Source organism: Natator depressus, chromosome 19, assembly GCF_965152275.1.
Source record: "Natator depressus isolate rNatDep1 chromosome 19, rNatDep2.hap1, whole genome shotgun sequence".
NCBI classification, from domain to species: domain Eukaryota; kingdom Metazoa; phylum Chordata; order Testudines; family Cheloniidae; genus Natator; species Natator depressus.
In genome coordinates, this window is record NC_134252.1 from 5,968,699 (window position 1) to 5,982,311 (window position 13,613).

Consider the following 13,613-nt stretch of genomic DNA (forward strand, 5'->3'; position numbering starts at 1 on the left):
CCCCCTGCCTCCCCTCCTGATGCTCCCTTGTTCAGTCCATTGGTTGTTCCCCCGCAGGGCTGGGGGGACCTCCACCCCCAATGGGTCAGGGTCCGGTGCCACAGCAGAGTCCAAGGAGACACCGCTGAGGTTCGAGGCATCGGCCTCCTGGCACTGCACAATGGTGGGTCAGTATCGCTGCCAACCTTGCATAGATGGGGAAACCAAGGCGCGGAGCAGGGAAGCAATGCACCCTGGGACTCTCAGCGAGGGGGGGTGGGTTTTGAAGCCAGGCTTCCTGCCTCCTAGCCCAGCGCCCCAGCCTTTGGGTCACGCCGCCCGGCCTCACCACTCGCACCCAGATCCAGGGGGCGGAGCGTGCGCCCTTCGAGCGGCCCAGAGAGCGGCAGGTTTGCAGCGCCGCCCGCCGATCTCGGAGCCTTGTGGGGCTCAGCAGCCTGGCTCTGGTCTCCCTCCCCGGATTTTCTCTCCCCCCTCCGAGGAGGTGGCACAGCAGCCTGGATGTGCCACGTGACCTGCCAGGAGCCAGCGCCCCCGACCTTTCCATGCAGCTCCCGGCAGCCAAGTGACATTTAAAGGTCAGCAGGCACGTGACAGCGGCTGCCCTTGCTTTGCACTGGGCCGAACACCTGCCCTCCCTCCAGGGCTGGGTGCACAAGGCCTGTCTGGACCCACCCAAGGGCCGGGACTGACTGGGAATAGGGGGAAGGATCAAGGCCAAGCCAAGAGCATCATCAGGAGACCTGCCGGCCCCCGTCCCGGGGCCGACTCTCGCAGACCGGCTCACCCCGCGCTGGCTGTCGGGTGCAGGCCGGCAGGAAAGGACCATCCTCCGCACTGAAGGGCCACCAAGGTCCGGGAAAGGTCCTTGGCTCCGCTCGGGGTGCACGTGAGCCTATGAGACAGCTCCACCCTGCGCTAGTGCCCGCTTGTGCACACTTGCCCAGGCTGCATTTGCACGTACCGACTGCACTGAAGCACACGCAGGCAGACCGCGAGCGTGGCAGCAGGAGAGAACCCTGGGTCTTTAGGGCCGCCTGCTGGACTGACAGCAAACCTCCCCTGGCTAGCGGCACGGCTAAGGGTTAAACCTCTCAGCGTGGGAGCCTGGAGGCTCCCGCTGAGCCAGGCCAGCATCTCCTTGGATGTGTCCTTGGTCCTGGCAGCAACTGACCAGCCACGGGGCCCTTCGTCAGGGCATCTGCTGCTGCGTGTGACGAAGTGGGATTGTTCTTAATGTTTCCTCTGAATAGTGTGGGGGTGCCTCAGTTTCCCCTATTCAGTTCTTAAGTATCTAGGTGGTGGGGTAAGGGTGTATGATCATTGCAGAGCCCTAGAGGGCAGGTGTGTGCAGGGGTCTGGACACAGAGAATGGCCGACACCCTGTTTCCTGGCAACTGATGGCCTGGGCCTTCCCCCCTGCAAGGTGAGAGCTAAAGGGTTGGAGAACAAAGGAATCAGGTGACCTCCTGGCCCAGGAAAGGAACAAAGCTTAGAGGAGGAGGGGCTGGAGGGAGTTTCAGTTTGCGGCTGGCTGGAGACATGGAGTGAAGGGCAGACGTGGTTGTCTGGCTCACCGCCCCCCAAAATGGACCCAGCTGAGGGGTCTGGTTCTCTGCACCTACAAGCTCTGTGTTAGACCATGTTCCTGTTGTCTAATATATCTTCTGTTTTACTGGCTGGCTGAGAGTCACGTCTGACTGCGGAGTTGGGGGGCAGGACCCTCTGGCTTCCCCAGGACCCCGCCTGGGCGGACTCGATGTGGGAAGCGCACGGAGGGGCAGAGGATGCTGAGTGCTCCGAGGTCAGGCCCAGGAAGGTGGAAGCTGTGTGAGCTGTGTGTCCTGCAGACAGGCTGCTCACAGAAAGGCGACTGCCCCAGATCCTGCCTGGATTCATGGGGAGCAGTTCCAGAGCATCGCCCGGGGACGCCGGGACACTGCACGCGCGCACGAGTGGCTCTGGGCGGTTGTGAAGGTTCACACCTGCATGCTCAGCTCCCCGACGCTACCGGGCGTGCTCGTGCATGGGCGCATTCCCAGAGTGATGTGCCGAGTCTGTGCACCTGGGCCAGTGGGCTCCTAGTGCCATCGCGAGCGCTCGCACAGACGCTTGTCGTCCCCCCCCCCCCCCGTGGGAGCCATGGACCCCTGGCAGGCCCACGATGCTGCCAGGCCACGGGGCTAGCACTCGAGCCCAGTGGGGAGCCACAACTATCTCCAAGCGAGCAGGAGCCCCCAGGAGACAGAGCCGGTGCCCCCCGGCTCTGGACGTACCCTGTCCCCCAGCTCCTCTGCTTGAGCTCTCATAAAAGCTGACAGACTAGCTCTGTGGCGGGGAGAGGCAGCCAGGGCCCATCTGTCACCGTCGCTTGCTGACGGGCAGCTCCATCCCCGCTACTTGGGGATTAGCGTTCCTATGGAGCGCAGCTGGCGCCGCAGACGGGTCCACAGGCCCTGTCTGTGGCTCAGTTTAAATGTGTTTCCGCCGAGTCTGGGACCCAGCCCAGGGCCTGCCATGGGGCAGAGATGCCAGCTGCTGCGGTGGCCACAGGCTCGGAGGGACAGCCGGAGCTCCTGGATGCAGAGATCCCGAAAGAACAGCTGAGACCGGGATCAGAGATCCAGGACAGCAACGGGCTCGGGGAGCAGGACAGAGCCCACTCTACAGCGAGCACCGCACAAACCTGGATCTGGGAGACAAGGCACCCTGCACAGAGGGTCAGGCAGCTCCTCCCACTGCACATCAGCAGTGGGGCGGCTCAGCTGTGAACAAACCCCCACTCACTGGGCAAACCATGCCAAGCGTGAGGACACATGGACCACCCCACCCCTGCATAGCACCGCCGCTCACACACATTGCGATGCCCGGGGATCCTCCAACATGGCTGTGACGATGTGACGCAGCAGGGAGGGGGGAGTGTTGACCTGGGAATGTGCCCTGGGGACGGGAGACCTGAGAGCCTGTCACCTGAGCCAGGAGGGGGAGGGGGAGGTAACACCTCTGCCCAGGAATGTGGATGGAGGCTGCAGCAGGGAACCTGCTCGGTGGGTTTAGTTTCAGTTTGGGGCTGGGTGGAGGAACACAGGGAACCCCAGGGCTGGGGTCTAAGCTCCCTGCTCCCCCAGAAGGACTTCACTGAGGGGTCCTGGGTGTACCCACAAGCTCTGTTTTGGACTGTGTTCCTGTTGTCCAATAAACCTTCGGTTTTACTGGCTGGCTGAGAGTCTCAGTGAATCCCAGGAAGAGGGGTGCAGGGCCTGGACTCCCCCACACTCCGTGACAACTGGTGGCAGCGGTGGGATCTACTGCACCCCGTGAACGGCGCTTCCTGCAGTAAGTGACTGGGGAACAGTAAAACGAAGGGGGATTGACGGGGACCAGGCGTGCTGAAGATTCAGAGAGAGAGACGGTTTCAGGGGGCGGTTAACCCCTGGGAGTGTGTGACCAGAGAGAAGGACTTTTGCAGTAACAGGGTCCCCCGGGGGATTGCAGCGAGCGGTCCCAGGGGCGGAGGAGTCTGCAACTCGACCCTGGCAAAGAGGTGGTGACCTCAAGAAGGACTGGCACACTAGGGGCTTTTCCTGGAAACCGTGGACAGCTGCCCGGCCTGCGAGTGGCCAGCCGGGAGATGTACGCTAAACGCCTTAAGAGCGACCTGGTGGAGCTGTGCAGGCAGAGGGGGCTGCGCGTCGGGAGGTCCACCAAGGAACAGCTGATTGCCCAGCTGGAGGAGAGGGATCGCTTGGATGACCCGATCCCTGTCCCTGAGGGAAGCCGCCCGGCGGACGCAGCGTGGGCCCTGGGGCCTGACCAGGCTGGGAGGGGTCAGACTGCTGCCCAGGACACCCCGAGACCCTTCCTACCTATGCCTGGGGGAGGGGTTGTGGGAAGCCCAGCGAATACCGAGGGCCCCCTGACCCCAGCAGCCAGCAGGGGATCCTCCCAGCGGAGCTCCCCATCCCTGGAGCGGATGCGGCTGGAATGGGAGAGGGAGAGGAAAATGAGGGAGCTGGAGGATCATGAAAAACAACGTCAACATGAGGAGAAACAACGTCAACATGAGCAGGAGGAGAAGGAGAAACAACGTCAACATGAGCAGGAGGAGAAGGAGAAACAACGTCAACATGAGCAGGAGGAGAAGGAGAGGGAGCGTCAGGAGAAGGAGAGGGAGCGTCAGGAGAAGGAGAGGGAACGTCAGGAGAAGGAGAGGGAGCGTCAGGAGAAGGAGAGGGAACGTCAACATGAGCAGCAGGAGAAGGAGAAACAAAGACAGCATGAACTGGAGCTGGCCAGGCTGAGGAGCAGTGGGGCCCCGGCTGCGGTGAGTAAGGGGGGACCCAAGACTGCAAGGAGCTTTGATAAGTGCTTCCTGGCCCAGCGGAAGGAGGGGGAGGACATAGATAGCTTCCTGACGGCCTTTGAGAATGCCTGCGAGCTGCACAGGGTTGACCCTGCAGACAGGCTCCAGTTCCTCACCCCCTTACTGGACCCCAAAGCCGTGGAGGTCTACAGCCGGATGACAGGGGCAGAGGCAGGGGACTATGAACTGTTCAAACAGGCTCTGCTCCGTGAGTTTGGGCTGACCCCCGAGATGTACCGGAGAAGGTTCCGGAGTCAGCGTAAAACGCCTGAGGTCACCTACCTACAACTGGTCAACAGGATGCAGGGATATGCCCGCAAGTGGACAGCGGGGGCCCAAACTAAAGAGGACCTGCTTGACCTGTTTGTACTGGAGCACCTGTATGAACAGTGCCCTTCCGACCTGAGGCTGTGGCTGGTGGACAAAAAGCTCGCGAACCCCCAGCATGCAGGGCAGCTGGCCGACGAGTTTGTGAACAGTCGGTCAGGGGGTAGCCGGGAGGAGTCCCAAAAGAACAGGCCCCCCCCGATGCAGAGAGAGAGCCACCATGGGGCCTCCCAGCGGGGAAATAGGGAGAACCCCCTCCAAAGGGGAACGCCTGGTGTCGGGCCCCTCCGACCCGTTCGAGGGGACCAACGTGACCTGAGCTGCTATCACTGTGGCCAGAGAGGCCACGTACGGGCCCAGTGCCCCGGGCTCAGGGACAAACTGAGCAGACCCAACCTACCCAGGGTTAACTGGGTAGGGACTCAGCTGGACGAGGGGCAGGCGACCCAGGAAAGGGGGGCTACCAGTTTGCCACCTGCTCAGGAGGGAAGAGTACCCCCAGCCAGCCCCGCCAGAGGGCTGGAGGCTCTGGACTCAGGGTGCTCGGTTTACAGGGTGGGTGCGGGGCTGTCCCTCCGGAGAGAGTGCCTTGTTCCCCTGGAGGTGGATGGGAGGAAGGTCAATGGATACTGGGATACGGGCGCGGAGGTGACGCTGGCCCGGCCCGAGGTGGTGGCCCCAGATCGGGTGGTGCCCAACACCTACCTGACCCTGACGGGGGTGGGCGGGACCCCATTTAAGGTGCCCGTGGCAAGGGTACACCTGAAATGGGGGGCCAAGGAGGGCCCCAAGGATGTGGGGGTACACCACCATTTGCCCACTGAAGTTTTGATGGGGGGAGACCTAGAGGACTGGCCAAGCGACCCCCAGACCGCCCTGGTTGTGACCCGTAGCCAGAGCCGGCGAGGGGCACTGCGACCTGACCCTGGGGAGGGTACCACACTGGAGGCGCGAGACCCTACTCGGGTGGGGAGGGAGCGCCGAGGGGCACGGCTCAGAGAGGCTGCGGCCTCAGACCTGGCCACGGAGGGGGAACCGGGCCCCATCCCTTCCCCAGCCGCTGAGTTCCAGGCCGAGTTGAGGAAAGATCCCTCCTTGCAGAAGCTCAGGGACCTGGCCGACCTCAGTGAGGGACGGACCATGAGGAGAGGCTGCCAGGAGAGGTTCCTGTGGGAGAAGGGGTTCCTGTACCGAGAATGGGCTCCCCCAGGGGAAGGGGAGTCCTGTGGGATCAGGAGGCAGCTGGTGGTCCCCCAGAAGTACCGCCGCAAGCTCCTGTCCCTGGCCCATGACATCCCCCTCGCAGGGCACCAGGGAATCCGGCGCACCCGGCAGAGGTTGCTACAGAACTTTTACTGGCCCGGGGTCTTTACCACCGTCCGGCAGTATTGCCGATCCTGTGACCCCTGTCAGAGGGTGGGGAAGGCCCGGGACAAGGGGAAAGCGGCGTTGAGACCTTTGCCCATCATAGAGGAGCCTTTCCAGAAGGTGGCCATGGACATCGTGGGGCCTCTCAGCAAGACGACCCGGTCGGGGAAGAAATACATTCTGGTGGTGGTAGATTTCGCCACCCGCTACCCCGAGGCAGTGCCCTTAGCTTCCATTGAAGCAGACACCGTGGCAGATGCGCTCCTGACCATTTTCAGCCGAGTGGGGTTCCCCAGGGAAGTCTTGACAGACCAAGGCTCCAACTTCATGTCGGCCCTGCTCCGGTGCTTGTGGGAGAAATGTGGGGTCCGGCATGACTGGGCCTCAGCGTATCACCCCCAGTCCAATGGGCTGGTGGAGAGGTTTAACGGGACGCTAAAGATGATGCTGAAAACCTTTATGAACCAGCACCCGCAGGATTGGGACAAGTACTTACCTCACCTGCTGTTCGCGTACAGGGAGGTGCCCCAGGAGTCTACCGGATTTTCGCCTTTCGAACTGTTATATGGAAGGAGGGTGAGGGGCCCCCTGGACCTGATGAGAGACGAGTGGGAGGGGAAGGCCACTCCCGATGGAGAGTCAGTGGTGGAGTATGTCCTGACCTTCCGAGAGAGACTGGCTGAACTCATGGGCCTGGCCAGGGAGAATCTGGCCAGAGCCCAGAGGAAGCAGAAGGTCTGGTATGACCGCACGGCGCGGGCCCGTGCCTACGCCACCGGGGATCAGGTGATGGTTCTCATCCCCGTGAGAAAGAACAAACTACAGGCCGCCTGGGAGGGCCCGTTCAAGGTCGTCAAGCAGCTCAATGAGGTAAACTATGTGGTGGAGCTGTCGAACCGGGCCCACCACCGCCGGGTGTACCATGTGAATATGATGAAGCCATATTATGCCAGGGGGAATGTGGTGTTAGCTGTGTGTGGTCAGTGGGAGGAGCAGGGAGATGACCCTTTAGTAGATCTATTCCCTGGGACCAGAGCTGGTTCCCCCCTGGAAACAATCCCCCTCTCGGATCAGCTCACCCCTGCCCAGCAAGCTGAGGTCAGGGGGGTGCTGCATCCGTACCGACAGCTGTTTTCCAACCAGCCTGGACGCACTAATCTGACTGTCCACCGGGTGCAGACAGGGTCGCACCCGCCGATAAGATGCTCCCCCTTCCGAGTCACAGGGAAAACTGCTCAGGACCTGGAAAGAGAGGTCCGGGACATGCTGGCTTTGGGGGTGATCCAGCCATCGGCCAGCCCTTGGGCCTCGCCGGTGGTGCTGGTCCCCAAAAAGGATGGGTCAGTCCGGTTCTGTGTGGACTATCGGAAGCTCAATGCCATCACTGTATCGGATGCCTACCCCATGCCCAGGCCGGACGAGCTCCTAGACAAGCTGGGAGGAGCTCGGTACCTTACCACCATGGACCTTACAAAGGGCTACTGGCAAGTGCCGCTGGATGCAGATGCCCGGCTGAAATCGGCCTTTATCACCCCTCTGGGGCTCTATGAGTTTCTGACCCTGCCTTTCGGCCTCAAGGGAGCGCCGGCCACCTTCCAGCGCCTGGTGGACCAGCTCCTGAGGGGGATGGAGAGTTTTGCCGTGGCGTATATTGACGACATCTGTGTCTTTAGCCAGACCTGGGAGGACCACGTGTCCCAGGTTAGACAAGTGCTGGACCGACTCCAGGGGGCTGGGCTGACTGTCAAAGCGGAGAAGTGCAAGGTGGGGATGGCTGAAGTATCTTACCTGGGCCATCGGGTGGGGAGCGGCCGCCTAAAGCCGGAACCGGCCAAGGTGGAGGTGATCAGAGACTGGCCCGCTCCCCACACCAAAAAGCAGGTCCAAGCCTTTATTGGGATGGCAGGATACTACCGAAGATTTGTGCCCCACTTTAGCGCCATAGCCACCCCCATCACTGAGCTATGCAAGAAGGGGAAGCCAGACAAGGTGGTCTGGACCGAGCAGTGCCAGGAGGCTTTCCGGGCGCTGAAGGAGGCTCTGGTCAGTGGCCCAGTTCTAGCAAACCCAGACTTTGACAAGCCCTTTGTGGTGTTCACCGACGCCTCCGACACGGGACTGGGGGCGGTGCTAATGCAGGAGGATGAAAAGGGGGAGAGACACCCCATCGTGTACCTGAGCAAGAAGTTGCTACCCCGGGAGCAACACTACGCGGCCATCGAGAAGGAGTGCCTGGCCATGGTGTGGGCCCTCAAGAAACTAGAGCCCTATCTCTTCGGGCGACACTTCACCGTCTACACCGACCACTCTCCCCTGACCTGGCTGCACCAGATGAAAGGAGCCAACGCCAAGCTCCTGAGGTGGAGCCTGCTCCTGCAGGATTACGACATGGACGTGGTCCACGTGAAGGGAAGTGCCAACCTGATAGCGGATGCGCTGTCCCGGAGAGGGGGCCCCGAACTTCCCCAGGTCACTGGTCACAGTGACCCCGCTCAGTTCAGTCTCGAAGGGGGGAGAGATGTGACGATGTGACGCAGCAGGGAGGGGGGAGTGTTGACCTGGGAATGTGCCCTGGGGACGGGAGACCTGAGAGCCTGTCACCTGAGCCAGGAGGGGGAGGGGGAGGTAACACCTCTGCCCAGGAATGTGGATGGAGGCTGCAGCAGGGAACCTGCTCGGTGGGTTTAGTTTCAGTTTGGGGCTGGGTGGAGGAACACAGGGAACCCCAGGGCTGGGGTCTAAGCTCCCTGCTCCCCCAGAAGGACTTCACTGAGGGGTCCTGGGTGTACCCACAAGCTCTGTTTTGGACTGTGTTCCTGTTGTCCAATAAACCTTCGGTTTTACTGGCTGGCTGAGAGTCTCAGTGAATCCCAGGAAGAGGGGTGCAGGGCCTGGACTCCCCCACACTCCGTGACAATGGCACCACCGCTCACACCCACAGCGACGCCTGGGGATCCCTGCACCCTGGCATGGCACCCCCGCTCACACCCACAGCGACACACAGGGATACCCCCACCCCAGCAACGCCGCTCACACTCACCGCAATGCATGGGGATCTCCTGACGCGGCACCGCTGTTCACACTCACAGGGACACATGGAGATCTCCCCACCCCAGCATGGCACCGCTGCTCACACTCACAGTGACACCGGGGGACCCCCCAACACGGCACCGCCACTCACACCCATAGTGACACACAGGGACCCCACCCCCAATGTGTCACTGCCACTCACGCACCCCACGATGCACGGGAACCCTCCCCCGACAGGGCACTGACACTCACACCCACCAGGATGCACGGGATCCCCCGACACAGCACCACCACTCACACCCAGGGCAATGCAGGCGGCCCCCCTGACACAGCCCTGCTGCTCACACCCAGTTACTGAAAGGGGGCATTTACCTGCCCAGAGGTGCTCCTACTCTCCCCCCAGAGTCCCTGTGCAGGGGTTGGGCCCCAACATGCCAGCACCTACCACATGTGGACTAGTCTGCATCAAAGCAACGCCCAGCACGGTGTCCCCAGCCTCTCCGAGCTCTGACGCCCTCCCCGTGGCCTGTCCCAGCCACGCCGCGCCCTGCTCCGCCCAAGCCCCCTGCCCCCACACAGCGTAAGGAGCGAGCGTGAGCCTTACTTGGGCAGTTGGGGCTGGTGCACTCCCTGGCGTCGGCGTGGGCTCCTTTGCACTCCGCCCAGCCGTGGCCCGAGACGCTGCATTTGCGCGTGCGCTGCTGGGTCCCATTGGAACACGACACCGAGCACCGGCTCCACGAGCCCCACTCCAGCCACTGACCTTCCACTGCCGGGGAAAGCACAGGAGAGAAGGTGGTTAGTGCAAACAGGAGCTGGGGGGACGGGAAGCAGGGGCAATTCCTCTTGGCCCCGGTGTCCAGATCCAGGCACGAACCTCGTCCTCCCCTATCCGGTTATGAGCTTCGGCCACACATTGGCAAAGTGTGCATCACATCCCCCCCAGTGGCTGGCCGGTTAGAGGGTAATGGCCTACTACTGCTGCCAGCTAACAGCTGCTCCTAGAGCTGAAACTCTAGCTGCTTGTGTTGTGGTGTTCGAGGTTCTGGGTTCACCTCCTGCCTCCCCGCGGTGGTTACGGCACTGCCACCCAGGCAGGGGTCACCAGGACTTGGCCCACTCCGGTGGCTCCTGTTCCCCTGCACGCCAATGGTGTTACAGTTCTGCAGAGCGCTGCCGGGTAACAGTCTGCTGCTCCCGCCGTGGGGTGCCGGTGCTTCAGGCGAGAGAGCCCCAGGCTCCAGCCACGGAGGGTGGGGGGCGCGTTGCAGGGGGACTCTCTGCCTTAGCCCCAGGAGTGCCCCGCTGCAGCGGCTCAGCGGACAGCAGGCCAAGACACAGTTCGGCCTGCTCCCACCAGCTTCTTTACAGGAAACATTGGGGGTGGAGGGTCTGTGGGCATCAGCCCAGCTGTGCCTGGGGACCCCGGGCTGAGACGTGTGAGCAGCATCTCCGCTGCATGGCAGAGCTGAGATGCATCCGGAGAGCGGAAGGATCCTGCCCTGACTATGCCCCCCCCTTCCCCCACACCAGCAGAGCAGGATGAGCCATGAATCCTCCCGCTAGCCCTTAGCAGGGCCCTTACTGGGGTGCAGAGCAGACGCGACTCCTCCCCTCTGCAGCTCCCAGCGGCGCTCCGACCCGGCATGGATCTTTCCGGGGGCGGGAGGGGGGGAAGGGGTTTCCTGCCAGGCCCAGGTGGGAGGGAGCGTTAACGAGCCGCCAGGCAGCACCCAGGAGAGCTCCGAGCCCTGGCAGCCCAGAGCAGCAGGCTGGCTCTGCAGGAGCACCCGCAGGTCATCTAGGCCCCCGTCCGCCTCCTGAGCACCCAACTCCCACCCCTGGCCTGACCCGTGTCCTAAAACCACCGCCATGGAAATGCAGCGGATCCACTCACTGAAACCAGAAAGCAGAGAGAAACTAACCGACGCGGGGCTCGGGGATGGCCCCGCGCGCCAGGGGATGGATCTGGGAGACAGGCCCAGGCGGGGCAGCGTGGAGGCTCAGAAACAAGCGAATACGTTTCCTCCCCATCGCTCTCGATGCACTCCTGGCCCCAGGCCCCTGTTGGGATCACACAGCTATTCGCCCTCCCCACAGGCTGGTACCAGCCTGTCTGGCCCGTCAGCTGCCCAACAGGGCAGCAAAGAGTCAGCTGGCAATCTGTTGCCACAAAATCAATCACTGGAAAAGAGAGAGAGAGGGAGAGAAAGGGCTTCGGGCCAGATCCGCAGCTGGTGTGGCCACCACCGCTCGACGGCAAGGGGACCCGGCCCACTCGCTCCAGTGGAGCAGGGCCCATCGACCCCAGCTGGGGCAGTTGTTCTTTGCCTCCCCTCATTCCCGTTTCCTCCTGCTGGCTCCTGGTGGGCACCGTGGGGCTCTGGGAGGGTTCCCACCCCGGCATGCCATGCCATCCCCCACCCTGGGCCACTGCCCAGCTCTGCCCTGGAGGGAATTTTGCTCGTTAGCCCTGGACACAAAGCTACTTACAAACGACCCGCCTGCAGCCTGCTGGGTGCTACTCGTCAGCTTCCCCCCGACAGAGATGAGCAACACCCGCCCACCAGGCTGGGTCAAAGGCAGAGCCCGGAGTGACCCACTGCAGCCCAGGTACGGTGGGGCAGCAACCCTCCACCCCTGGGCCTCTGAGCTAGGGAGATACCCTGGAGACATGAACAGCGTGCAGGGGAAGAGCCCCCATGTCCCCGATCTCTCGGGGAGTATCCCAAGGGGCCGTGTCAGGACTCAGCACGGAGGCGGGGGTTCCACAGAAAGGGGGAGCCCCTCGTCCTCTGCTCTCCCCCAGCCAGTGACGGGGCGGGCAGAAGTCGCCGCGGACGGAGCTACACGCTGCCCCGCTTTAAAGCGGCAGGCACAGATGGGGCGGCCGCCCGCAGCCTCGCTGGCGATTTCACACCTCGGCTACGTCCGCCGGCAGCCCCCGCCCGCTGGGGAGCTCTGGCTGCCGAAAGGGAACTGGCAGCAAAGCTCCCTGACGGGACAGGCCCAGAGCCCCCCCATGCCTGGCACCGCTCCCAGAGGGGGTCTACTTACAATCTCAGCTGGCCCATTGTATGCTCCTGCCCCTATAGGGCCCCTTCTCCAATACCCCACAGCTCCTCCCCCTTACTCTGCCCTATATGCCCCCTCACCCCATCCCACAACTTCATTCTTGCCCATAGAGCTCTGCGTACCCACATCTCATGCCTCGCTACAGCCCCATCACATCACCCTCCTTTGCCCCCGCACGTCCCTCCTCCAGCGCCCCAGGGAACAGCTGTGGCCTCCCGGCGTGCACAGGGCCCTGTGAGTTAACAAGCCAGGCTGGGGCACAGCACGATATGCCACCCAGACGTCTCACAGTCCTGTCTCAGGAAGACTCTGCTCCCGTTCCTCCTCCCCAGCTCCCAGGGCTCTCCCCCTCCCCACAAGGGGCTGGAATCAAGGCTACCCTCTGGGGACGCTCAGTGTATTTCACGTGCATCCCGCACGCCCACAGAAATGTCACTTGCTGAGCCCGCCGGGGCCTCGGCCGAGCTGCCACATGTAGTGAGATGGCAGCGTTTGCGGCTAGCCCCCGGATCACAGGCACTGGCCCCATCGGGAGCTGGACGCAGGCCATTCAGCCCCAGGGCTGGGGAACCTGGGCTTTAATGTGGGGGGGTGTCTGTCTAAGCTGTCAGTCACCCCAGCCGCCCCCTTCGCTCGCACTCACACCTCGCTCCCCTGGGTCACCCCCCGCCGGCCTCATTCCGACCAAACTCCCGTCCGAGTCCCCTTCCAACCCGCTGTCCTAGCTGAGGGAAAGGAACAAACGGGCATGCCTCGTCTGCTCCCCAAATCATCCCTCTCCAGCACGACATCTGCATCCCGTGCCACAGCCCTATCAGTCCCCCCCCCCCCACACACACACGTTGCTCCCTGCGCTCCGAGCCTGCGTGCCGGCTGGCGGATAGCCGAGGGGCAGCCGGGGGACGGAAGATGACCTCGGTACCGGTCTCTCTAGGCTGTTCCCAGGGCTCCCAGCCCCGGGGGGACCCTAACGCACAGGACCTCAGAAGGTCTTTGCCTTTGATTTCAGTCCAAGTTGGGAGCCTAAATACCTTTGAGGATCAGAGCCTAAGCGCCCTGAGACCGCCCAGGGACGGGAGCTGCCTTTTCTGAGCGTGGCGTGGGGCTGTCTCCGGGGGCAAGACCACCTGAGGGCTTCGAGGGATGGCCAGGGAAGGCAGGCGAGCGGGAAAGCCGAGCGGGAAAGCGCGGAGGAGAAGAGCCAAGGAGCGAGTTACTAACCAGGGCAGATTGCGATATTGCAGGGCTTAGTCTGCACCTCGGGGCCCTCGCAGGCCTTCCCGCCGTGCTGCGGAGCTACGCACTGCCGGGTTCTCGTCCTGGCCCCTCGCCCGCAGGTCACGGAGCACAGACTCCACGGGGACCACTCCTCCCACAGGCCGTGCACTGCAATACAGCACACAGCAATCACGCCTCCGGCCCAGCCCGCGCGCGGCAGACGGCATGGCGG

At 62.9% G+C, this 13,613-nt stretch overlaps 1 protein-coding gene across 9 annotated transcripts in view; it reads right to left on the reverse strand.

The window, feature by feature from the left end:
• The window catches only part of ADGRB2 (adhesion G protein-coupled receptor B2), a 112,314-nt gene that overhangs the window by 40,285 nt on the left and 58,416 nt on the right, over nucleotides 1–13,613 (reverse strand). For 7 of the 9 annotated variants that reach the window (XM_074934510.1, XM_074934508.1, XM_074934509.1 and 4 more), the window contains 2 exons: nucleotides 13,385–13,549; nucleotides 9,693–9,857 (listed from right to left, as the gene is read on the reverse strand). In XM_074934510.1, the coding sequence (XP_074790611.1) occupies nucleotides 9,693–9,857; nucleotides 13,385–13,549 (330 nt within the window). The remainder of the gene's footprint in view (nucleotides 1–9,692; nucleotides 9,858–13,384; nucleotides 13,550–13,613) is intronic. The other 2 variants (XM_074934512.1, XM_074934514.1) reach the window with 1 other exon arrangement.